This window comes from Panthera pardus, unplaced genomic scaffold (assembly GCF_024362965.1).
Source record: "Panthera pardus isolate Hobbes unplaced genomic scaffold, ASM2436296v1 HiC_scaffold_16, whole genome shotgun sequence".
Taxonomy (NCBI): Eukaryota; Metazoa; Chordata; class Mammalia; order Carnivora; family Felidae; genus Panthera; species Panthera pardus.
The window spans coordinates 4496380-4521815 of NW_026526721.1; the positions used below are offsets into that span (position 1 = coordinate 4496380).

Below are 25436 nucleotides of genomic sequence, written 5' to 3' on the forward strand. Positions count from 1 at the left end.
GATTAAAAAAGAAATGGTAAGGGTCACCTGGGTGGCTCAGTTGATTTTGGCTCAGGTCACGATCCCAGTGTCATGGGCTTGAGCACCGTGTTGGGCTTCATGCTGAGCATGGTGCCTGTTTGAGATTCTCCTTCTCTCTCTTTCTGTCTCTCCCTCTGCCCCTCCCCTCCCTAACAAAATATTCTTTTTTTTTTGTTTTTAATGTTTATCTTTATTTTTGAGACAGACAGAGCATGAGTGGGGGAGGGGCACAGAGAGAGGGAGACCCAGAATCGGAAGCAGGCTCCAGGCTCTGAGCTGTCAGCACAGAGCCTGATGCGGGGCTGGAACTCATCAACTGCAAGATCATGACCTGAGCTGAAGTCAAACGCTCAACCGACTGAGCCACCCAGGTGCCCCAAAAACTGTTCTTAAAAAAAAGAAAAGAAGGGGTAAAACTCTCTTTTATTGGGGGTGGGTAGATGGCATTATCATCTACATAGACTATCCAATGTAAAAACAAAACTACTAGAACTAATAAGTGAGTTTAGCAAGGTTGTGGGATATAAGCTCATTATCCAAAAATCAATCGTATCTCTATATGCTAGTAATAAACAGCTGGAAATTAAAAAAAATTTTAAGTATACTATAGCATCAAAAATGAAATACTTACAGGTAAATATAGTAAAAGAGCTGTAAGATGCGTATACTGAATACAGTAAAAACATTACTGAGACAAGTTGAAGAAAATTTTAATAAATGGAGAGCTAACTATGTTTCTTGAGTAAAAGATTCAATATTGCTAAAATGCCAATTCTCCCCAAATTGATCTAGAGACCCAATGCAATCCCAATCAAAAGCCAATAGTTTTGTGTAGAAATGTGTAAGCTGATTCTAAAATTCATACGTATATGGAAAGGATCTAAAATAGTCAACATAATTTTGAAAAAGAAAAACAAAACTGAAGAAATTATGTTACTGAACTTCAAGAATTACTGTAAAGCTACATTTATCAGGGCAGTTTATATAATGAAAGACAGACAAGTGGAAGGGAATGGAGAGTCCAGAATTAGATATGGTCCCTTGATTTTGGCCAATGGTACAAATTCAGTAGACAAAGACGGTATTTTGAATAAATGTGCTAGAACAATTGGATATCCACATTTAAAAGTGATTTCAATCCAGACTTCACATCATATGCAAAAATTAACCCCAAATGGGTATCTCACAGTATATGTATTGAAAAATCTAAAATTATCAAATTTCTAGAAGAAAAATACAAGAAAATTTCTGTGACTTTGGGTTGGGCAGACAGGATCTTAGATAGGACACAAAAAATATGATCCTAAAATTAAAAACTGGTAAATTGGACTTCAATAAAATTAAGAATTTCTGCTCTTTGATAAACACAGTTAAGAGAAGAAAAAAGACAAGCCACAAACTGGGAGAAAATATTTGCAAATCATGTACTTGATGAAGGACTTGGATACAGAATACATAAAGAAATCTGAAAGTCAATAATAAGAAAACAACCCAGGGGCACCTGGGTGGCTCAGTCAGTTAAGCATCCAACTTCAGCTCAGGCTCATGGTTCATGAGTTCAAGCTGCGCGTCAGGCTTTCTGCTGCTGGCAGCACAGAGCCCGCTTCAGATCCTCTGCCCCCTTGTCTTTCTGCCCCTCCCCCATGTGTACGCTCTCTCACTCTCTCTCTCGAAAATAAACATTTAAAAAAATTTTTTTTTAATATTTATTTTTGAGAGACAGAAGGAGAGGATCAGAGCGTGAGCAGGAGAGAAGCAGAGAGGGACACACAGAATTGGAAGCGGGCTCCAGGCTCTGAGCTGTCAGCACAGAGCCTGATGCGGGGCTCAAACCCATGAACTGTGAGATCGTGACCCGAGCCGAAGTCAGGAGCTCAACCGACTGAGCCACGTAGGCGCCTCTTAAATAAATATTTCTTTTAAAAAGAAAACAACCCAGTTAAAAAATGGCCAACTGACTTAAATAGATACTTCATCAAATAAGACATACATATAGCAAATACATACTCAGAAAGAGGTGCTACATCAGTAGTCATCAGGAAAATGCAGATTAGAAACTTAGGTACCACTGCACACCTGTTAGGATGCCCTAGATTGGAAGGACTGAGCATATGAGTGTTAGTGCAGCATGATGGTGGATCAACTCTCATACACTGATGGGAATGTAACACAGGACAACACTTTGCTTTAATACTTAAAATGTTTCACCCCATTTTCTTCTTGTTTGCCTGGTTTCTGAAAAAAAGCCCAATATAATTCTTCGCCTTGTTGCTTTATAGGTAAGGTGCTTTTGCTTTTTTTTACTTTGTTTTATTTGCCTCTGGCTTCTCATACGATTTTTCTCCTTGTCTTTGATCCTCTGTAGTTTGACATACTTAGGTGTAGATATTTTAGTATTCATCTTACTTGGTTTCATTAAGCTCCCTGGATCTGTGGTTTGGGGCCTGTCGATAATTTTGGAAAACTTCCAGCAACACTGCTTCAAATATTTCTGTTCCTTTCTCTTTCCCTTCTTCTGGTACTCCTATTACACATTATACCTTTTTACTTGTCCCACAGTTCTCGGATATTCTGTTGCGTTTTTTTCCTTCAGTCTTTTTTTTTTCCCTTCTCTTCCTCTTTCAGTTTGGGAATTTCTATTGACATATCCTCCAGCTCCCCAACTCTTTCCTTTCTTGTATCTGGTCTACTGATGAACCCAACAAGGTGTTTCTCATTTCTGTTACAGTAATTAATTTCCTTTGATTCTTTCTTAGGGTTTTCATCTCTCTGCTGACATTGCTCATCTGTACTTGTATTTTGTCCACTTTTTCAACTGGAACCTTGAGCATATTAATCATAGTTGTTTCAAATTCCTGGTCTGCTAATTGCAAAATCTCTGCTATGCTTGAGTCAAGTTCTGATGCTTGCCCCGTCTCTTCAAACTGTGCTGTTTACCTTTAGTGTGCCTTGTTACTTGTTTTTGAAAACTAGACATAGTATGCCAGTTAAAAGGAACAGAGGTACCCTGATGAACCTGGATGCAAAAGTCCTCAATAAGATACTAGCCAACCAGAGCGAACAACACATTAAAAGAATTACTCCGCATGATCAAGAGGATATATACCCAGGATGCAGGGCTGGTTCGATATCCACAAAATAATCAATGTAATACATCACATCAATAAAAGAAAGGACAAGAACCACATGAGTCTCTCAATAGATGCAGAGAAAGCACTTGACAAAATACAGCATCCTTTCTTGAGAAAAACCCTCAGAAAGTAGGGATAGAAGGATCATACCTCAAGATCTTAAAAGCCATATGTGAAAGACCCACTGCTAATATCATCCTCAATGGGGAAAAACTGAGAGCTTTCCCCCTGAGTTCAGGAACACAACAGGGCTGTCCACTCTTGCCACGGTTAGTCAACATAGTTTTGAAGTCCTAGCCTCTGCAATCAGACAACACAATGGAATAAAAGTCATCCAAAATGGCAATCAGGAAGTCAAACTTTCACTCTTTACAGATGACATGATAGTCTATATGGAAAACCTAAAAAGATTCCACCAAAAAATTGCTAGAACTGATCCATGAATTCAGCAAAGTTGCAGACTATAAAAATCAATGCACAGAAATCGGTTGCATTTCTATACACCAATAATGAAGCAACATAAGGAGAAATCAAGGAATCGATCCCATTTACAACTGCACCAAAAACCATAAAATACCTAGGAATAAACCTAACCAAAGAGGTGAAAAATTTATACACTGAAAACTATAGAAAGCTCATGAAAGAAATTGAAGAAGACACACACAAAAAATGGAAAAATATTCCATGCACCTGGATTGGAAGAACAAATGTTGTTAAAATGTCAATACTACCCAAAGCAATCTACATGTTCAGTGCAATCCCTATCAAAATAACACCAGCATTCTTCACAGAGCTAGAACAAACAATCCTGAAGTTTGTATGGAATCAGAAAAGAATAGCCAAAGCAATCTTGAAAAAGAAAACCAAAGCTGGAGGCATCACAATTCCGGACTTCAAGATGGAGGCATCACAATTCCGGACTTCAAGATGGAGGCATCACAATTCCAGACTTCAAGATGGATTACAAAGCTGTAATCAAGACAGTATGGTACTGGCACAAGAACAGACACTCAGATCAATGGAACTGAATACAGAACCCAGAAATGGACCCACAAGCGTATGGCCAGCTAATCTTTGACAAAGCAGGAATGAATATCCAGTGAAATAAAGACAGTCTCTTCAGCAAGTGGTGCTGGGAAAACTGGACAGCGACATGCAGAACAATGAACCTGGACCACTTTCTTACAACATACACAAAAATAAACTCAAAATGGATGAAAGACCTCAGTGTAAGACAGGAAGCCATCAGAATCCTCAAGGAGAAAACAGGCAAAAACCTCTTTGATCTTGGCCACAGCAACTTCTTCCTCAACACATCTCTGGAGGAAAGGGAAACAAAAGCAAAAAATGAACTACCGGGACCTTGTCAAAATAAAAAGCTTCTGTACAGCAAAGGAAACAATCCGCAAAACTAAAAGGCAACCGACAGAATGGGAGAAGATATTTGCAAATGACATATCAGATAAAGGGTTAGTTTCCAAAATGTAAAGGACTTATCAAACTCAACACCCAAAAACCAAATAATCCAGTGAAGAAATCGGGAAAAGACATGAATACACGCTTCTCCAAAGAAGACATCCAGATGGCCAACCGACACATGAAAAATCCTCATTATCACTCATCATCAGGGAAATAGAAATCAAAACCACAATGAGATACCACCTCACACCTGTCAGAGTGGCTAACATTAACAACTCGGGCAACAACAGATGTTGGCGAGGATGCGGAGAAAGAGGATCTCTTTTGCACTGCTGGTGGGAATGCAAGCTGGTGCAGCCACTCTGGAAAACAGTATGGAGGTTTCTTAAAAAACTAAAAACAGAACTACCCTACGACCCAGCAATTGCACTACTAGGCATTTATCCAAGGGATACAGGTGTGCTGTTTTTTTAATTTTTTTAATGTTTATTTATTTTTGAGAGAGAGAGAGATAGAGAATGCAAGCCATGGAGGAGCAGAGAGAGAGGGAGAAAGAATCTGAAGCAGGCTCCAGGCTCTGAGCTGTCAGCACAGAGCCTGATGCAGGGCTTGAACCCACCAACCGTGACATCATGACCTGAGCCAAAGTCAGACACTCAACCGACTAAGCCACCCAGGCGCCTTCAGGTGAGCTGTTTTGAAGGGATACATGCACCCCCCATGTTTATAGCAGCACTATCGACAATAGCCAAAGGATGGAAAGAGCCCAAATGTCCATCGATGGATGAATGGCTAAAGAAGATGTGGTATATAGATACAATGGTGTATTACTCAGCAATCAAAAAGAATGAAACCTTGCCATTTGCAACTACGTGGATGGAACTGGAGGTTATTATGCTAAGTGAAATTAGTCACTCAGAGAAAGACAAAAATCATATGACTTCTCTCATATGTGGAATTTAAGATGCAAAACAGATGAACATAAGGGAAGGGAAGGAAAAATAATATGAAAACAACGAGGGGGACAAAACATAAGAGCCTGTTAAATACAGGGAACAAACTGAGGGTTGCTGGAGGGGTTATGGGTGATGGGCATTAACGTAGACACTTGTTGGGATGAGCACTGGGCATATACATAGGGGATGAATCATTGGAATCTACTCCTGAAATCATTATTGCACTATATGCTAACTAACTTGCATGGAAATGAAAAAATAAGTGAATAATTTTTTTTAAAAAAAGGAACAGAGGTAAATAGAACTTTAGCGTGAGTGTTTACGTTCACCTGACTAGGAGTGAGCTGTGTTTGTTATTTGCTGTGGGCTGTAGGTGCCAAAGGCTAAAATTTCTCTCCTATGTCTAAGATATGCCTAGAGACTCTCTTTTTAAAATTGGGTTTAGCCTTGTGGTTCTTTTACACTGTAACCCTCTGTTTTGTTTTGTTTTGTTTTGTTTGAATGTTTATTTATTCATTTGGAGGGACAGAGAGAGAACAGGAGGGGGAGAGAGAGGGGGAGAAGAGAGAATTCCAAGCAGGCTCAATGCTAACAGCAGGAGGTCACGGGGCCCAATCCCACGAACCATGAGATCGTGACCTGAGCAAAAATCAAGAGTCAGATGCTCAACCAACTGCAAACCCCTGTTATGTCAAAGGAGCTTCTTTTGTGTGACGTTAAGATGTGGGGGAAGGGGAAATGTTGTACAGTCCCAAGACTGCGTCTCAATCTTTTGGGGAGCCTGTGCTACTTGGGCGGTGGGCTTCACAAGAGGCCATATTGTTTCTTTGACCCCTTAGGTGAGACAGGAAGGTTAGAGGGGGCTGGTTTAGAGGGGGGCCCTCTGGTGTTGGGTATTTTCCTCCCACAAGTCAGTTAGTATCAGGGAAAACCCACATTGGTTAGACTGGCAAAAAGTTTCTCTTGAAGGCAGGCCATCGTGAAGGAGAACAGAGCCCTGGGGGCATATTTCAGACCGGCTGTTTTCCCTTCCCCCTGACAAAAGCAGGAGGGGATTTTTTCTTTGATCTTTACTCTGAGGGCCTGGTGGGGTTCCTGGCAGAAAAACTCAGGAAAGTGTAGGGATTCCTCCAAGGTTTGGCCTGCAGGAGTTTTAATCTCTCAAAACGGTCCAAAACCCCCGTCAGCAGCAACTGACCAATTGCCCCTGAAGGATTCCTGCCTGATGCTGGCTCCAAGCTGACGTGGGATTCTGGGGATCTGCCCGTCTCTCCCGTTTTCAGGCCGGTGGTTTGCCCAGTGACCTCAATTCTCGGGTATGTGTATGTTTTTATGTATAGCATAAAAATTGGAGGTTTATGTGCCGTGATCCAATCTAAGAGTTGTTTTCCCTTAACTGGCAGCTTTCGGACCACCTGCTATTATGTGAGACCTACTAGTTATTCGTCATACCATCATACTTGGGATGTTTTCTGGTTTTGTTGCTTTTTAAAATTTTAAAATTTTGCTTTCACTACACAGGTTTTTTTCTTTCGTTTTTTTTTTAACGTTTATTTATTTTTGAGAGAGAGAGAGACAGAGACAGAGCACAAGCACGGGTGGGGCAGAGAGAGAGCGGGAGACACAGAATCCGAAGCAGGCTCTAGGGTCTGAGCTATTAACACAGAACCCGATACGGGGCTCAAATCCACGAACCACGAGGTTATGACCTGAGCCGAAGTTGGACGTTCAACCGACTGAGCCACCCAGGCACCCCATAGAGTGTTTTTGGCTTTGTTAAAGGTCATATATTTTAAAAATAGCATTTTAATAAGTGAACAGATAAAATATGGAGAAGATTTTTTACAAACACACAAAAAAGACTACTTTAATAGGTAAAGAATCTTGTAAACCAATAAAAAGGCCAGTGACAGAGGTGAAAATGGGCAAGAGATACGAACAGACAGTTTACAGAAAATCAACACAAAGGCTCTTAGCTTAAAAGATCCTCAATTCACTCACGGCAAAAGCAATGAAAGTAAAAATCTCATCTGAGACTTCAATTTCTATCTCTCAGAGTGGCAGAGATCAAAGTCTCTGTCAACATGCTGGGCTGGACAGACTATGGGGGAACGGTCATTCTCACTGTGCTAATCTGAATCCTCTGAGAAGCAGCTATCCGAACAGGATAAAATGCACAAGAATTTGTATCAGGGGAACTGCCTACAAGAGGAGAGGGGGAAGGGGCTGAGTTAAGGGGGGAGAGCCATCAGCTGCAATACGAGTCTGACCCTAAGCCAAAGACAGGGGGACGGAGCCATGCAGTCTCAGGAGGGTTCAGCGAGGCCACCGGGGCATCTGGAACCCAAGCCGGCCATCGGCAGAGCCTGACTCTCCCAGGAGTGGGTTTGCCTGGTGCCCCTCTGCTCACACGGATTTTCTCCTTCACCAAACTCTCCCCTGAGCTCCTTTTTTAACTAGGCCTGACTTCGAACGTTGTGCTCATGTCTGCATTGTCCGATTTTAGAAGAACTCTGCTAAGTCAGTTTATCCGGATCCCCCTCCCTTTGATAGCTGATCACCCTCCATATCTGGTTGGGTTTGCTATCCACGTGGTGTCTGATCGCCCGGCCCGCCTTCAGCAAAACACAGGAGGGGACCAGGAAAGTGGAAGGCGCCATATCTTAGAAAAAGTTAAAACTCCAGAGAGGGAGACAAGGCCGTCCCAGGATGACAGTGGATAGGGGTGCCAGACGGCAGCTGCACGGTGACCCGAGAGCAACCTGGCTGACCCGAGTGGGTCGGAAGGCTCCAGAAGAGGAACTTGGTGGATATCTGATGGGACATTAGATTTGTTTTTTAACTAGAAGAACATTTTGGGATTAAACTGATGTAAGTAACAGAAAACCAAGCAAGCTGACGACCAACAAAAAGACAAGGAGACACGATGGTTGTACACGATGTGATTCAGCCACGAAGAACCTTCACTTAGCCGTGTTTAAAAAAAACAAACAGGGAGTCCTGGGTGGCTCAGTCGGTTGAGCATCTGACTTCGGCTCAGGTCGTGATCTCACCGTTCGTGAGTTCAAGCCCCACGTCAGGCTCTCTGCCATCAGCACAGAGCCCGCTTCAGATCCTGTCTCCCTCTCTCTCTGCCCCTCCTCTACTTATGCTCTCTCTCTCTCAAAAATAAATAAATATTAAAAAAAAAAGCAAACAAAACTGGAGGCCACCATTTGAATATATCCCTAGACCAACCATCATAGTCACGTAACCAAAACTTGACACGGAGACACTGACTCTGACCTTAAAATGTGACCTTTCCCCACACCCGGGTGACTTTTCAGCTGCGAACAAGTAAGGTCATGCCTCCGGAAGGCATGGCCGTTTCCAGTGACAAGTGACCCTGGACCACAATGCACTAACTCAACGCCTGCCTCGTAAACGCCGCTGCGACTACGGAGGCCTGGGCTTTCCGACCACGGTCGGTTGGGAGGTCTCCTGTTCTCCAACCGCTTCCCACTCAGTAACACACTCATATCAAGGAAAAGCCCTTTGGATTTTCTCTTGACGGTCTTACTGATGCAAATGCTGGGGTTTGATCACACTAAAAGGCGTGGGTCAGGACTACGGTGTGGAGGAAGACAGCAGTGGGCGGTGTGGGGGGACCGCTCACCTACTGAGCGGCCGGCCCACAGATGATGCCTAACCTGGGAAAGCCAACAAGGGCCAGCCCGAGGCTGCCATTAGAGACGGGAAGTAAGGAAAGAGGCTGCTGAGAGATGGAAATTGCTGTCCCTGGGGCCGGCACGGCTGCGGTGCCCAGTAAGGGCTGGTGGCACTAAGGAAACGAGCGGCAGAGAACCGCCTTGTCTTTCTACATAAATTGTATTTTTTCTTCATATGATGATCACCACAACCCAGCACTCATTGCTCCGTGAGTCGACTACAAAAAAACCACAACGCTATGCCTGGCAAGTGACGCTCCGTAGGCCTCTGCATGGGTTTACTCCCCTGTCCCTTTTAACCTGCTTTTATCTGAGTCTATCCTGCTTTGCACCACGCCGTGTTCTGAAAACCATCTGGAATACTGTTTGAAAGCAGGCGAGCTACATTTGGGTCCCGCCTATTCATATCGTGAGTTGTTCCGTTAGAGTACTGGACTCAAGCCAGTCTACCCAGCACACCCCTGGACTCCAGGGCAGAATCCTGGCTCTGCCACGAGCTCTGAGTGACGAGGGGCAGGCTGCTGAATCTGTGAGTCGGTCCCCTTGACTGTGCCATGGGGATGACAGACGGGACACCTCACAGGAAGTCGCCTGAAGTTAACACATACGTGCATTAGTGTGTCCTAGGTTGGCATGATGCTGTTGCTTTGGCACCATGGTCAGGGGAAGGCTTCAGGCAGTGTGGACCAGTGGGAACCCGGCGCTCTGGGTCTAATTTGGAACAATTCCCTTATGGTGACGTGATTCTGGGTGAGCATCCCTATCCCACTGTCCCTACCCCTCCCAGGTCCCCCTCTTCCTTTTTTTTTTTTTTTTTAAGCTTATTCCTTTAGTTTTGAGAGAAACAGAGTGCAGGGAAGGGGCGGAGAGAGAGGGAGACAGAGAATCCCAAGCAGGCTCCACACTGTCAGCGCAGAGCCTGACATGGGGCTCGAACTCACGAGCCGTGAGATCATGACCTGAGCTGAAATCAAGAGCTGGACACTCAATGGACCGAGCCCCCCAGGTGCCCCTCCCCTCTTCTCTACCACAGGCTCCTGCTCGGTTTTCAAGCCGAATCCCCACCTTGTCTCCTCCATGGACCTCTCTGGCAATCCCATTCAATGGTACATTTGCTTCTGGAATATTCCACAACCACCCACAAAATCACCATATCGCCTTCACCACGGAAGACTGAAAAATCTGTTCTCTCCCAAGTATAACAGTTCTTGGTGGGGAAGGAGGGGCTTGGCCCCCAGGAGACATGCGGCCGTGTATAGAGACACGTATGGCTGTCACAACCGAATGGGGTAGCCTATGGTATCCAGCAGCTGGACGTCTGGGATGCTACTGAACCCACGACACAGACAAGGTCATTGGTCCACAGGGTCAGTGGTGTTGAGGTGGAGAACCCTGGACTGTGACATCAGCTCCTTGAGCACAAGAGCCATGTTTACTGTCCTATTCTGCCACCGAGTGCCCCACCCGGGGGGTTTGTGTGAAGGAATGTTTACCGATAAGCCCCCCGGGGCTGAGTAAAGCGGGCCTTGGGTGAGTGAGGGACCCCCAAAGGGCAATGTGCTTTCCATCCAGTCCCCATACGGAATGGGGAATGTGCTGAGACCAGGCAAGGGAGGGGGGTGCCGAGTCTTCGGCTCGTGCCCTGGCGTGCTACGCTCCTTGGGAGGATGAGCTAAGTGCAGAGACGACGAATTAAAAGTTGGAGAGAGGGACGTGCATCTCTTGCAATGAACCAGCCAGCAACGAGAAAGGAAGGCGAGCCCAGTTTTGGGAAAAGGGTGGATGATTGGGAAAGACTTCCTCCTCCGTGTTGGGGAAAGCCCACGCTCTCTCTCCTTTGTAGTAACTATTCATGGCCTAAGCATCCTTAAGCTAGGTGTTACGGATTGCACTGTGGCCTCTCAAAATCCACGTGCTGATGTCCTAGCTCGCGGTACCCCAGAACGTGACCTTCTTTGGAGGAAGGGCCTTCCAAGAGGTGACTAAGTTAAAATGAGGCCATTAGGGTGGTCCTACTTCATATGACTGGTGTCCTTTTTAAAGGGGGGAATTAGGACACACACACACACACACACACACACACACACACACACACACACACAGAAGACAGCTCTTTGCAAGCCCAGGAGAGAGGTTGGGACAGACTCCCCCTCACAGAGGGAACCAGCCCTGCCCACACCTTGACCTTGGGCGACCAGCCTCCAGGACTGTGAAAGAATGAATAAATGGCTGTTGTTTAAGCATCCGGTCCGCGGTGCTTTGTTAGGGCCCCCCGGGCAGAGGCAAACACTAGGCCAGGGCAGTTCTAAGCGCCGAGATTTATTTAAGCTATCGTGGGTCAGGCTGTCAGGAAGGAGGTGTGGGCTGCCAGGAGAAACGACATCTGCTTTAATCCACGAGGGTGAGGACCATAAAAAGAAAAGGGAAGCAAGGGGCGCCTGGGTGGCTCAGTCGGTTGACTTCAGCTCAGGTCACGATCTCACAGTCCGTGAGCTCGAGCCCCGCGTGGGGCTCTGTGCTGACAGCTAGGAGCCTGGAGCCTGCTTCGGATTCTGTGTCTCCCTCTCTCTCTGCCCCTGCCCCGCTCACGTTCTGTCTCTCTCTCTCAAAAATAAATAAACAGTAAAAAAAAATTTTTTTAAAGAAGGAAAGCAAGACGGCATCTGCTGAATTCTGGCATGTCTATGACTTTGGAGGGCTGTGCCACGCGTTCGAAGCAGGGCACAACATGGAAGCTCGGCGCTGTCCCACCCGCAGGCAAATGAGAGCTCAAGGCGGGGACACCCCCCCCACAGGACACAGCAGCTGTCGCCCCCATTCCCGCTTGGATTCCCAGCCTTTGCCTTTCCCTCTGAGGGCACGCATGCCACGGGGCTGGCCCCGGGGAAGGGAAGGCATCACGTGGGTGTCCTCATCACGGGTACTCACAGCTCGTCTTCAAAGCAGATTTTGGCATACTTGTCCCTGCCGCCCCCGCTGAGCAAGCGGTAGGCGTAGGTGTCCGAGGGGCATGGGGTCCAGTGGTCACATTTCTGCCTTTTAGGGGCTGGGGCTGCAACAAACAGGAACATAACGGTTAGCATCTTGCGGTACTTGTCAAATGGACCCACTACTCGACCGTGAGCAGTGGCCCTTCGATCCCAAGACTCCACCCTGGCAAGTCCCACCTGGAGTGGGGAAGGGAGTCACCAACTTTGCATTGGCAGCATCTGAAATTCCCCTAGAGATACAGCTGGTTTAACCTGCATGTGTCTTTTTTTTAATGTTTATTTATTTTTTAGAGACAGAGAGACAGAGCACAAGTTGGGGAGGGGCAGAGAGAGGGTGAGACACAGAATCGGAAGCAGGCTCCAGGCTCCGAGCTGTCTGCACAGAGCCCGATGCGGGACTTGAACTCACAAGCCGTGAGATCGTGACCTGAGCCGAAATCGAAGCTTAACCGACTGAGCCACCCAGGCGCCCCTGATCTGTGTTTGTCTTAAAATAACAAATATGCACAAGGGAGAGGATGCTGGGTGGGCATAACAATTTCAGAAGGTGAGGGAGCCCCTGCCCAGGGCCGGTTCCCTCACTGACATTCTTAGCACACAATATGGAAAGAAAGCTCCCTTGGGTCGAAGGGGGCTGGTGAGCAAAGCAATAGCCATCTATGGAGCATTTACCCAGCTTCTGCATTTACACACCCTGACACACACACACACACACATACACACACACCTGCTCTGGCCACGTGACCACTGTCCTTCCATATGAGCCTGAGACACTGAGTTTTTCCGCCAGGGGGCGACGAGGTCAGCGCTGGCAGGCCATAGAGATGTCTCCCCAGCACCCCTACTTCACAGGGGCAGCACCTCAGGAGCCCAGCTGGCCCTGGGACAGCCCCGCGCCCCTCCCTCTGCCGGGTGCCATGTGGCCGTCCCTACCACGTGCCCTTCTCTGTCTGCCGTCGTCCACAGAACCCGCCGTGCTGTGCCCAGTTCAGATTTAAATCCCAAGTCCCCCTCTCGCTTGTCCAGTTTGACCAGAGGTGTGATCCGTGCCTCTCTGACTGAGGATGCACGGCTGTGACAGTGGGTGGTGAGGCCCTGGGAGGCCCTGCTGGCGGGAATCCGGGTGCAGACACGCACGGGGAAGGTCCAGAGCTGGACGGGCAGAACTTCTAGGGGAGCACAGAGAAGCAGGTGCCCCGGCTGGGGATGGGGGCCCACGGAGCTCTCCAGGGAGCACGTGCCCCATCCACAGCTTCCCCTCCCTCCTCGCCTGCCCCGCCCCTGAGACCTCCCCGCTGCCCAGCTCTCTGTTCTCTTTTCTTTCTCCTGGCCCTCAGCTTATCCCCCAGTCCCCTTCCCCCAGGAGACGGTGTCTGTCTCTTCTCCGCCGTGCTCCCAGCCCCCAGGTGGGATGTGGTAAACGCAGCGGCTCCACTGTTAGTTGACCGACTGAGTGGGCATCTGCACCCCCCGGGTGGGGGAGAAATCTCCTGACTTCAGAGACACCCAACTCTGTCCCCACCCCGCGCCCCATGCGAAAGCCGCGAGGGACCGTAGGGCTTTCTGGACACGTGTGGCTGCAGGCCCCGGTCCACCTTCACCAACCTTCCTTCCTATCGAGTCTATCTTTTAACACAAGAAAGGACCATGGGGTTTTTTACCTTTCCTTGTTTAATTTCTGCCGGAGAAAAATAAAGTGAAAGAAAAGGACAACAGTCCACGTTTTCACTCTAAAGAGTCTTGAGACTCTTTTTGGCATATCTTCCTCCAGACGTTTCTATGCATGCAGAGGGTATCTGCAAAGTTGGTAAACATAGATTGTATATATTCAAGCGGTACGTTACTTCCATAAGTGTTCACATAATGTACTCAATACGTTTTTTTCCCAATCTCTAAATTTAAAGCGAGGGGTCCAACCGTGAATGTGAAAAAGTGCCAAAAATACAGTATCTTCTCTGTGTCTCTGGATTTGGGGCACTACAGTATTTATTTTAGGTCTTTTTTTTTCCTTCCAATTTAATAAGAATACCCATTACTTCAAAGTTAGAGGTAATTTCCCTAAAAACGCACCGGGCATAGTATTTGAAAACGTTAACATACTGTTTAAAAGGAGATGTGTGCGGCAGGGGTCTGGGTAGCTCAGTCAGTTAAGCATCTGACTCTTGGTTTTGGCTCAGGTCACGATCTCACGGTTCGTGGGATCGAGCCCCGCACCAGGCTCTGCACTGACAGTGCGGAGTCTGCTTGGGATTCCTTCTCTCCCTCTCTCTCTTTCTCAGAATAAATAAATAAATAAACATTTAAAAAATAAAATAAAAGCAGGTGTGCCCTGTCTCCTGGCTTGCAGACATCCTGTGTATACAGCCCACCCAGAGAGAATATTCTTGAACGGGGATCCACATACATCCTACCGGGTACTTGCCTTGCCTTAACGTTGGTGTCCCTGTCCCTTTAACAAGCACACAGACTTGCTCCCTCGTGCGCGGACCCTGCTGTTCCCCACACAACTGGAACGAGAGTCACCGAAGCAGCCCTCTGCTCTCGGAGAAGGACACTGCTTCCGGGTCTTGCCATCACCCCAGGCTGTAGGAGGGCCCTGGCCATGTGGTCCTCTCAACCTAGAGCTGAGAAGGAACTACGTGTGTCCTGAACGCACTGAGCATGATGACAGGAGTGCCATGTTGACTGACGGAGGTGGCCAGTGTCCCGTGTGCCCAACGGCCACATTGTGCCCCCCGGGAATGTGGAGACAGAACGACAGCAGATTAGTACAGTGATGGCAAGGGTTAGAGGAAAAGGGATTTTGGATTGTTCTAGAGCCAGGAGCCGGGACTCCACCTGGGAGAGAGACCTGGTGAAGGTCAGGAGGAAACAAGGGCTGGATGGGGCAGTGCGGGCTGGGTCCCAACCTGAGCTGTTCTGTTCTCCTGTTGCTGTCCCCTCTGCCCCGCCTGGCTGGGGCTCAGGGACACGGACAAGGTGACTGGCGCAGCAGGGCAAGCACAGTACAGACTTGACCCGCCTATCCCTCCCGCCCTCTCACCCCAGGCCTGACGCTGGAGTTTCCCAGCCAGGCCGTCCTTGGGAGATGGGGAGGAGGGCTCCCATAAGGATGTTCTCCCGTGGCCTCCTCCTCCCCTGGGGTCAGGAGCATGACCCGACTTGCTGTCTGCATGGCGGCCAGCTCCCCTGGGGGCCGGGTGGGCTGGGAGCAGGGCCCCACGCTTTGCCGGGAGTGCCATGGGCCGGTCTTCCAAACCTGTGGCCCCACCACTCACAGGCCCTTGCAAAATGCAGGTGCTGCTCGTGTAGATGTGTGTGGGTGCGTTTTCTAGAAGGGAGGCGTTGGTTTTCATAGGATTCTCCAAGGAGAATGTGGTTCTTGTGACCAAAGTGACGTGGAGATGCTGTTTTCTCACAGGGCCTGGGGACGGTTGTGTAGCATTTTAAAAAGGTTTTCTGGGGGCTCCTGGGGGGCTCAGTCGGTTGAACGTCCGACTTCGGCTCAGGTCATGATCTCGCGGTTCATGAGTTCGGGCCCCGCATAGGGCTCTGTGCTGATGGCTCAGAGCCTGGAGCCTGCTTCGGATTCTGTGTGTGTTTCTCTCTCTGCCCCTCCCTCACTCTGTCTCTCTCTCTCCCTCAAAAATAAATAAACACGAAGAAAAAATTTTTTAAGGTTTTCTTAACCTTCTACCCATTCCCTAGAAGCACAAAATACCATTACGTGAACAAAGATCGTATTCATTATTTGGAGTGGGGGTGTGGAAGGACAGATACATCGTCTCAGAAGACAGAGCTCTGTCCAAACCCTGCCTCTTCCCCACCATGCTCCCCAACCAGGTTCACTCCTTGACAAATTCGCAGAGTCTGACAACACAGATAGGTATTCAAAAAATACCTGTTAAATACCCGACACTGTGTTACATCTAGGTCCTGGGCACTTTTCCTGAAATTCATTCCCCAAAGACTGAACAGGAAAGCCCTCGTGAGCACCCAGAAGCTGACGCCCAGCCAGCACAAACAGCCAGCCTGCTGGTCAGTATCCTGCTTATGGGTCTCCCAAAAAACCCGCTTGTTGTTCTAAGTAAGACCCGATGTCCTGACGGGCGGTGTGGTTCCCACACGGCCGGCCTCCTGCTGGGAATTTCAGTCCAGAAATCATTCTCTTGCTGAGGGAAGTCTACCTTAGTTCTTATCCGTACATTAACTAAAGCAAATATAGGTTCTTAGGCTCCACCCTGAACCCAGATTTTTGATTTCCTGGAGCAGGGTCCAGGAACCTGTCTTCCTGAAGTACTTCCTGATTTGGGAACCATGGCTACATTCACCCCTTTAAATGAGGAAGGTGATTCCAGAAATGCGATCCTGCCGTGTGCTCCAGGAAGAGAGGAAGGGTGCTCCCGGGCGTGTGCTGAGGGCATTTCAGCCATGTCAACTCGCCTCATTGTTCTATAGGAGATGAAAGTCCGGTCCACAAAAAGCAAAGCCCAGAAGGCACCCAAAGAGGGCTGGTGTCTCTCATAATCAGTGATAATGATTTCCCAGATGCCCCCAGGGCGGTGACAGGTGGTAGACGCTTGGCACACCCACCGGTTCCCCTGGCTCAGTGATGCCAATGCAGAAAGATGCTGAGCCCCACGGGGAGACTGTGTGGGCACACCGCCGTGTCACCTCCACTGAGCTTCTGTCCCCATGTCCCCCCAAAGGGAGTGGCATTGCACCTTCACTGAGGGGGCATGGGATTAGAAAGCAGGAAACGCAGCTGATCCCGGAGGACACAGCACCCTGGAAGGCAGGGTTGATTTTGGAACTGGAAAGAGCCAAAAATGCAGACGTAGACCGCATTTACAATGTCCCCTCAGCGACAGAGGAGGGATCTCGAAGACACTGACAACTAGTTAAGAGCAGAATTAGAAGTGGTTTTTCGGGGAACCTGGGTGGCTCAGTCAGTTGAGCGTCTGACTTTGGCTCAGGTCATGATCTCTCCGTTTGTGAGTTCGAGCCCCGCGTCAGGCTCTCTGCTGCCCACACAGAGCCTGCTTCGGATCCTCTCTCCCCCCCCCCCTCTGTTGCCCCCTCTCTTCCCCACCCCCGTTTATGCTCTCTCTCTCTCTCTCTCTCTCTCAAAAATAAATAAAGGTTAAAAAAAAAAGTAGCTTTTTCAGGGGCCCCTGGGTGGCTCAGTCAGTTGACTGCCTGGCTCTTGATTTCAGCTCGGGTTATGATCTCACGGTTCGTGGGTTCGGGCCCCGCATCGGGCTCTGGGCTGACAGTGTGGAGCCTGCTTGGGATTCTCTCTCTCCCTCTCCCTCTCCCCCTCCTCCGCCCCTTCAAAAAAAATAAATAAATAAACATTTCTTAAAAAGTACTTTTTCTGGCTTTTTTGTGCAACGGTAGCCATTTAGCGGTCGTCAGCTCCTCTCACCTCGGCTGAGAATCTAGGAAGGCAGCTCACCACGGCTGATTTGCCTGGCTTGGTCCCCTCTCGCAAGAGTGCCTAAGAAAATGATTCGACGACCTCGTATCTGGAGTATACGAGAGAAAACTCCAACAGGATCCTCCTTCCCCTTGCTCTCTCCTGAAACTGACCGTCGCGGCCTGGGGTTGCAAGCTGTGTGTGGGGCACGCGGGGCCTCCCACCAGATGCACCCCTCGAGTGACGTACAAATTCTTCCACGGACACTTACTAAAATACCTGTTAGACATCAGGTACCGGCCCCAACCTGACGGGACCGCAGTCGACGCAGGAGCTTTCATACACGCAAACGCGGGAGACGGAAGGTAAGCTAGGACGGGTCATGGTACATTGTGACATGCGCCGTGGGGTGGGGGAGGGGGGTGATCAGGCATCAGTAGCTTCACACGTACCCAAAACTCCCTGCAAATCAACAAGAAGAAAGAGAACCACCGCAGAGAAACGGGCAAGGCACACACGCGCAGAATACGGAGGAGGGGACAGGGCACAGGGACGAAGGCCTGGCGTTCCCAGTCGCCGCCTCCCACGGAACCACGGGCCCCGGGCCGAGGGGTCAGCACCTTCTGATGCCAAGATACACTCATCGGCAGGACAGGACAGTTCTGTCTGCGATTAGGTATCCAAACAGAGAGATGCTGTCACCAAGAGACGCTGGTTGGGAGAATGGACTGGAGCGGAAAATGGGGCGAAGGGGCAGGAAAAGTCAAACCAGGGCCACCTTTGCCCAGGTAGGCGATAACCCGGCATGTTAACTCCCTCACCCGGGCAGAGGGTCAAAGACGTGGGGAGGAAGGGCGGTGGGGGGAGACTGAGGCCTGAGGGGAGAGAAGGAGCCGCAAGGCGCTCTGCTCTGTCCTCCGGGGCGAGCACGGCATCCTTCACAAAGGAGTCAGACCGACGCAGTCAGTCCTCTCACCAAATATGAGGAACAGGGTGGCACAGGGCAGCCGGAGCATGGATTCCCAACGGCCGGGTCGCAGAAACCACCAGATTCAGGGGTACTTGGGATGAGCTCAGATTTACCGTCTCGTAAAGACGGCGGGGAGGCAACATCCAACGTGGGGACGGTATGAGCCCAGCAGAGCACGGACTCGCGGGGTGAGAATTAACTTCAGAAAACCCAAAGCCACCACCCCCGGGCTGGGCGGCTGTGCCAGGAGGTGGGTCATTTTCAGAGAATAGTTTATGAAGTGGAAAAGCAAACCACGGATTAGGGGGAAAGCCCGAGGTTGAGGGGCGTCAGGGCCAAGTGAGGGGGGCTCAGCCCGCGTGGCCTTGGGCACGGGGGTGAGTGCTCTGTGGGTGCCTCCGGCTCCTGGGCCCCCGTCCGTCCGTGCCCAGCACCGATCTCACAGGCCAACACGCTCCTTCCTCTGCTTCAGATCTGATCAGACATGGGGGGGGGGTCACTGAGGACATGAGAACAAACACTCCCAGGAGGGTGTTCCCATCATTCTGCTGAGCCAAGAGTAACAGAGGTCCCTGTGCTGATGGCAGGAGCTGCGCTCACCTTGAACCCTGTCCAAAGCCAAGGATGACTAGGTCCCTGTGTGCTCAACAGGCACGGAGGAGTGCAGGTGTCCAGAGGGACCCAGGGGTTCACTGAGGGCTGTACAGGCAGTGCCTGGCCAAAGGGTACCTGTGTTTGCACGGAGGCCACTCCCTGGGGGCTTGGCAATGGCACGAAATGAGCCCCACAGCAAAGCCCACAGAGCCCCAAGGACGACGTGGTCCCTGTTAATGTCTTATCCACGGGAGCCCTGAACCACCAATCGATCACTAGGCTCAACCCCCAAACTCTGAGCCCACCAGACGCCCAGGAAGTCATGTGTCCCTCCAAAGTGGAGCCGACTGCCAGCAGGAGCCAGGACGCAGCCCTCACACCAGCCGTGGTCAGCCGCTCTCCCGCCACCTCTGGGTTTCCAGGAACCAGATAGTGCTTCAGTTGCAGGGGAAGGTGACAGGGCCTCCCCCGGCCTGCGCTGGGGCGGGGGGGGGGGTCTGGGAAACCACACGAAGGAGCCCCACTCAAAAGGCAGGCCTCAGAGGCAGCTCCTAGAGGCAAGCCCACGTCCAGGATGGATGGCACATTTTGCATAACAATGGGGACGATGAGAAAGCCCTTTGAGGGTGTCTCCCATGTTCTCTATGCGTGTGGGCCCCACCTGGCACTGAGCCTCATCCAGTCTGGATACTGTAAGCGTACCCAATTGCATGCACATTCACTATGGAAACTTCATTTAAAATAAAAACAGTCATAATCACTTCCTAGAAAGTTACGGGTTTTTTAAAATTTTTTTTATGGGGGCGGTCATAAAAGGGAATTAATCCAAGGGCGCCTGGGTGGCTCGTCGGTTAAGCGTCCGACTCCTGATTTCTGCTCAGGTCCTGATATCGTGGTTTGTGGGATCGAGCCCCACATGGGGCTCTGCACTGACATCAAGGAAGCTTCTTGGGATTCTCTCTCCCTCCTTCTATCTCTGCCTCTACTCTGCCCATTCTCCCCAATAAATAAATAAATAAATAAATAAATAAATAAATAAATAAGTAAATAGCTTTTCAGAAATGCGATTAATCTGAAAAGGAAGAGATTTACAAGTTTTTTTTAAAGATTTTATTGGGGGGGGGTGTCTCCTGGGTGGTTCAGCCAGTTAAGTGTCCGACTTTGGCTCAGGTTATGATTTCATGGTTTGTGGGTTTGAGCCCTGCATCGGGCTCTGTGCTGACAACTCAGAGCCTGGAGCCTGATTTGGATTCTGTGTCCCCCTCTCTCTGCTCCTTCCCCATTCACTCTCTCTCTCAAAAATAATAACCATTGGAAAAAAAGATCTCTTTTTAAGTAGGCCCCACACCCAACATGGGGCTCAATCAAACTCATGACCCTGAGATCAAGAGTCATATCCTGTACCGACCGAGCCAGCCAGGCACCCCCCTTGCTTTTGCAACTTCTTAAAAATCATTACCCGGTTTTTTATATTTGCGCAAATTAATTTTGTAGGACCCATTTCTGCATTGGAAACGTGCCAGCTTACCTACTTACAATGAGATTTCGAAAAAGGGTACGAATCACTACCTGAGTGCCCCACGCCTTTTCCTATGGAGACTGTAACGGAGATTTTGTGGTTTCACTTCATTCCCAGTTTGCGTCGTATTCCAAATGCTTAGTTTTATCTGACACCTCCTGGACATGAAGTTTCTTTGTTTTCCTAACATCATAGTTTGTCGTGGGGTCTCATATGGGGATGAGCAGGGGTACCCTACCTTGGAAAGGTGTGGGAGCCCAAGGGGCGAGTATTACTCCCCCCCCTTCTCCCCCTCTCCTCATCATCATCACCATCACCATCATCATCATGATCAACTTCATCAACATCAAATGGCCAGCTTGGGCACAGCTGAGGCCAGACGCCCCCTCACCACCACGGCTGGGTTTCAGAACCGTGAGCTGACACATCTCATGGAACTCACCCTTGAGGACAGGCCTCTCACCAATGCTCCGGATGCTATAAGCAGCACTGGACAGGGATACCTCCGGAATGAGCTCTGCGAGCAGGTACCCAGAATACCAGGCGCATATGGACGCGAAGAGGAAGAACACAGCCTTCAGAGTGCCTGGGGACAGACAAGACACAATGGTGGATGCCCGGGGAACAGGTGCCACCCTAGCCCCCTTCCTGCACCACGTCTGCAGGGCGCTCCGAGGAGAAATTACTCTTGGGTAAGCGGGAGCCAGGTCAGGCCCATGGCTGCCTCGATGAAGCCATGATGGCTTCGCAGGCGCTGCTAAGACTAAGCATTTGTCGCCATAGCAGTGAAAGATGCAAACAAGTTAGGGATGTTTCCTACGCCCATTTTTTATATTTGCGCTCGGTCTGGGTCTCAGCTTCCTCAAATGCTAACATCAATGATTCATTAGTGGCTTGAGGACTGAAAATCCCAGAGGGTGGGGACTTTGTTTTGTTTATGCTGAGAACAGCACCGGGAGTCCCTGTAACACTGGGAACAGCCACCAAGCCTGTCATTATCATCACAGACAAGTTGGCGGCGAAACCTAGGTCTGGCAGAGGAGAAAGTCCCTGGAGGGAGTCTTTCCGGTTGACTGGCTCTGGTACCTTCCTCCCACTTTTTTCTAATGTTTTATTATTTATTCTTGAGAGAGACAGAGTGCGAGCAGGGGTGGGGCAGAGGGAGAGGGAGACACAGGCTCCAGGCTCTGAGCTGTCAGCACAGAGCCTGACGCGGGGCTCAAACCCGCCAACCGTGAGATCGTGACTTGAACCGAAGTCAGCCGCTCAACCAACTGAGCCACCCAGGCGCCCCAATTTTTAAAAAAAAAAAGGCATCACCCACTCCTAGGTCAGGAGAAGCCTAAGGGGTCAACTCCTCGTCCCTTCACAGACAACCTGCCACCAGTCCTTTCTGATTTCAGCCCCCAAATATCTCAAAGATCAGGACTCAGTTCAGGATCACCCACAGTGCCAAGATGGAGGCCCAGCATAAAAAGGCAGCACGAATTTCCCGATCAGCATTTAACTATGTGTTAATGGGTCCAGTCCTAAGAATTAAGAAAAAGCAGGCCAGGGGGGAGGGAGGAGAGGAGAAAGAAAAGAAGGTGGAAAAAGAAAAGGGGAAGGGAAGGGACCCACCCCCCGCCCCCCCGCCTGGCCCCACCATGTTCTGGCTGCCTCACGTCTGCACCCACTCAGGCCAAGCACCTAGAAATAACTGTCCCCTCCCACAGCCTCCAGGCCTCACCTCCCACAGGTGGCTCAGGGTGGCCGTGCTGGTCGAGGCCTCCCAAGTCCTCCACGCTGCCAGCGCCCTGTCCCTGGAGGGCAGACTCCCCTGTGCATGGCCTCTCCAGACGACCCTCCTGCTCCATGACAGGGCTCCCACTTTGTGGGCACGGCTGGCCTTCTCTGCCGGCTCTCCCTCCCAGGGCGCAGCCCGGGCCTCTCCTCAGGACCCCGGGGCCGGCTCACCCAGACGATGCTCTGAGTTCCTGGTAGGGGCGCCCCACCGCGGACCTGCGGTCAGCACCCTGGGATGTCTAGGCTGCACATTTGGCACGTTCCGGAAAACCCTTCCTCCTCCCTGCCCCCCAGGTCTGCTCCTGACCCGAGTGCCGCCCATCCCAGTGCATGGACGGGGTCAGGTGCCAGGCAGCTGGGACCCTTCCTTCGTGGCCCGCTTCCCCGCCCAGCCCTGATGGAATCCATCAGCCAGTCTCCATGGGTTTACCTCCACCATAAATCTCACCTCCCCGGACTTCTCTGCCTCTCTCTAGCCTCCCCCTCCCCAGGCCACGACCATCCTCAATCTTCCCTCCCGCTGACAGGGAGAGAAAAGCCCACACCCGCCTGGGCTCCCAGATGACGTGTCCATTTATCACAGGGGGTACGATAAAGATTATGTCTGGTCTTTGTCCCTGTCCCTGGCAAGAGATCCTAAAACCCTTGCTATCTCTTGTCTCTTAGGAGTGTCTGCGGTGTTCATAAAGGAGCCCCTTTCAACCACACCTGAGCCCGTGCTAAGGAGGCGACAAGGAGGGAGGGGAGGTCCTTAGGTAGCTTTTAGGGAGGGGCTGGCCCAGCATGTGCTGGACCTCCAGGAGAGGAAAGGGAAGGGGGTCCCGCCTGGGTCACCTGGTCATGTAACCGAGGCATAATAAGATCCAAGAACTCTGGACTCCCGAACCTTGAAGGTGGGTCCCTTCCTGTAGCAAACATTCGGGTGTGTGAGGACGGTAATGTGCCATCAGCCCACGGGGCAAAGGCCCAGAACTCCGAGGCCGGGGCCCTCCCAGCCTTCCCCCCAGAAGCTTCCTCGTTCGGTTGGTCCTCCCGATCCGCGGGTTGTCCACTGGGGATGTTAACTCGAGCCGGTGTGTGTGCACGGGGGCGGCTCCTTAGCGCAGGGGGTCGTGCTGATGGGACAGGATGGGAGGCTTCGGTTTGACCGTGATGAGTCGGTCTTTTTCAAGTGTGACCTTCGACATCAACTCCCTCCTTCCATTCTGCAAACCCCGCGGTCCCGAAGGTTGCTAGAAGGTTCTGCGGGGATGGCTTCTGTTGTGAAGCACCTGGGGCAGTTGTGACCACCGTCATTTGCAGGACTGAAGGGACCCCTCAAAGCTGGAAAAACCAGCCACAGGAAACAAAATGAGAGCCACAGGTGTGGCCGACCCTGTTCCTGCAACTCCTGGGTTTGTTCTGTACCAGGTCACACGATTCGCGGGAGCCCAGGCCCTCTCCTGTCTCACACGTTTGTATGAGTTTGTCCCTCCGACTACAGGGTGCTCTCCTCCATGACCCACAGCCTTCTCTCTCTCTCTCTTCAAGGCTCCCCCCGACCTCAGTGCGGCCTGCCACACACCCTCATACCAGCCCTTCATATGCCCTGCCAGCATTGCACACCAAGGGTCCTCCAGGAGAGTGCACGGGCCATGGGCCACGTATGTTCCAGAATATTCCGTTGGATGCACATCGAGTGAACAGTGTGGTAGGACTGCTGGAAATATGGAGTCAGCATTAACGGTGTCAGGTTCAAAGCAACAATAGTCCACTGTGTCGTGTGTGTGTGTGTGTGTGTGTGTGTGTGTGTGTGTGTGTGATCACGGCTGGGCTATTTTATCCAAGTGTCACATTTAAAGAAGAAAACTGGCAACGAGAGATTCTTCTCAGGATCTTCCAGGCGCCACGTCCCGTGTGAGATCTTGGAGCAGAGGTGCCGTTTAGCGTGGAGAATTCTGGAACGGAACATGATGCTACCTTCCAAATGTGGAAAGGACAGCGACAGGGGAGGGAGACGTGATTTCGTCCCCAGCTGAACAAGGACAAATGAATGGAAGTAACGGGGAAGAAAATAAGGAACGAATAAGGAGCCCGTGCATCCTCGTAAGCAAGAGTATAAACCGTGGCCGGCCTGCCTTGCAAGGCAATGAGCTCCCGACCCTGGACATTTTCCAGGGCTCCTCGGAAGGCTATGGAGTGTGTGTGCTTCAGGTGAGGGGCGAGCCAGTGACCTTGCAGCTTTCTGGGGTTGGCTGAGAGAAGCCGAGAGCTAGAGCCAGAACCACCTGATGGCAGGAGGGGAGACCAGGCAGCACAGGCCGGGGCCAGTCCACCGTGAGACCTAGGCGGCAGGTGCCAGGGATGAGCTAGACCATCAGCCAGTGCACAGGCCGGTCACAGTCACAGAAGCATCCCGGCTGGCAGGGGAAAGCAGGCCCGGGAGCCTGGACAATGCCAGACAAGCTGAGGCACTTGCATCAGGAGCTCAGTCCCTGGGGTGAGTGGAGAGCAGATGGGACACGGGGCAGTTTGTGGCGATAGCCTCAGACCCTGGGCAGCAGAGAAGAATCCAGAGCCCCAGCAGGGCACAGGTGAGGACTCATCTTGGGAAAGGTGGGAGCCAGACCTCAGCTAAGACGGCTCCCTGGACCTGCGTGGGAGGGGGTCCGGCAGCTTCCGAGGAGGTGGGGGGGATGGTGAGGAAGTATGCAGAGTTCAGGAACCTTCTGTGACCCTGTAACCAGGATCCTGCCTCTTCTTATAAAGTAATGAAGTCCTAGGTGGCTGACAGATACGTATCCTATGTGCTTCCGTGTGGCAGGCATCACACGTGAGGGCTAGAGCGAAGGTCAGTTCCAAGCACAGATAGGGAGTCAGTGAAACTCCTCTCCAGACATTCTCGATCACTGTGTACTCCTGCCTCTGTGTGTGTGTCCTGCCCTC

General features: G+C 50.4%; 1 protein-coding gene across 2 annotated transcripts in view; it reads right to left on the bottom strand.

The window, feature by feature from the left end:
• Positions 1-25436, bottom strand: part of FAM3B (FAM3 metabolism regulating signaling molecule B) — a 41489-nt gene that overhangs the window by 13199 nt on the left and 2854 nt on the right. Inside the window, exons 2-3 of one of the 2 annotated variants that reach the window (XM_019420393.2) lie at positions 21169-21312; positions 12163-12286 (exon numbers count right to left, since the gene is read on the bottom strand). In XM_019420393.2, coding sequence (XP_019275938.2) covers positions 12163-12286; positions 21169-21312 — 268 coding nt within the window. The remainder of the gene's footprint in view (positions 1-12162; positions 12287-21168; positions 21313-25436) is intronic. The other variant, XM_019420394.2, reaches the window with a different exon arrangement.